This window comes from Egretta garzetta, unplaced genomic scaffold (genome assembly GCF_000687185.1).
Source record: "Egretta garzetta isolate BGI_Z169 unplaced genomic scaffold, ASM68718v1 scaffold316, whole genome shotgun sequence".
Taxonomy (NCBI): Eukaryota; Metazoa; Chordata; class Aves; order Pelecaniformes; family Ardeidae; genus Egretta; species Egretta garzetta.
In genome coordinates this window covers 378,092-378,510 of record NW_009259971.1, presented here as the reverse complement: position 1 = coordinate 378,510, position 419 = coordinate 378,092, and the positions used below count along the sequence as shown (strand labels likewise).

General features: G+C 69.9%; 1 protein-coding gene across 1 annotated transcript in view; it reads left to right on the top strand.

Annotated features, from left to right (window-relative positions):
- LOC104127639 (bactericidal permeability-increasing protein) overlaps positions 1-360 on the top strand; it is an 8,737-nt gene extending 8,377 nt beyond the window's left edge. Inside the window, exon 15 of the mRNA XM_035895835.1 lies at positions 247-360. Coding sequence (XP_035751728.1) covers positions 247-360 — 114 coding nt within the window. The remainder of the gene's footprint in view (positions 1-246) is intronic.
- Positions 361-419: the final 59 nt, after the last annotated feature.

Genomic DNA, 419 nt, shown 5'->3' with positions numbered 1-419 from the left:
CCGGGGAGCGGAGGGAGCCCCTGTTGTGGGAGGCCTTGGGGGAGCCCCGGAGGGGTGCCAGCCACTATGGGGTGCTGAGTATTTATGGTGGGGCGCGGCTGTGCACTGTCCTCGGAGCCCTGCCAGGGCTACCACCGGGCACAGGGCTAACCCCTGCCTGTCCCTCCTCCTGCCCCGAGGGGTGGTGGGTGCTGGGGAGCACAGCCAGGGCCTGTCCCAGCCCCACGCTTTCTCTTTTTCCCCCAGAATTTCCTGCTGCTGGGAGCAGACGTTAGCTACCAGCCCCAGGGATGGAGACAAGGCGACCAGAGGGACCTCGGCCTCGGCCTCCGCCTGCGCGCCCTGCGCCGCCGGAGCTGACGAGCTTGGGTTCTGCCGCAGCCTCCCTCGCTCGGCCTGGACCGCGGCCGGGGGCAGAA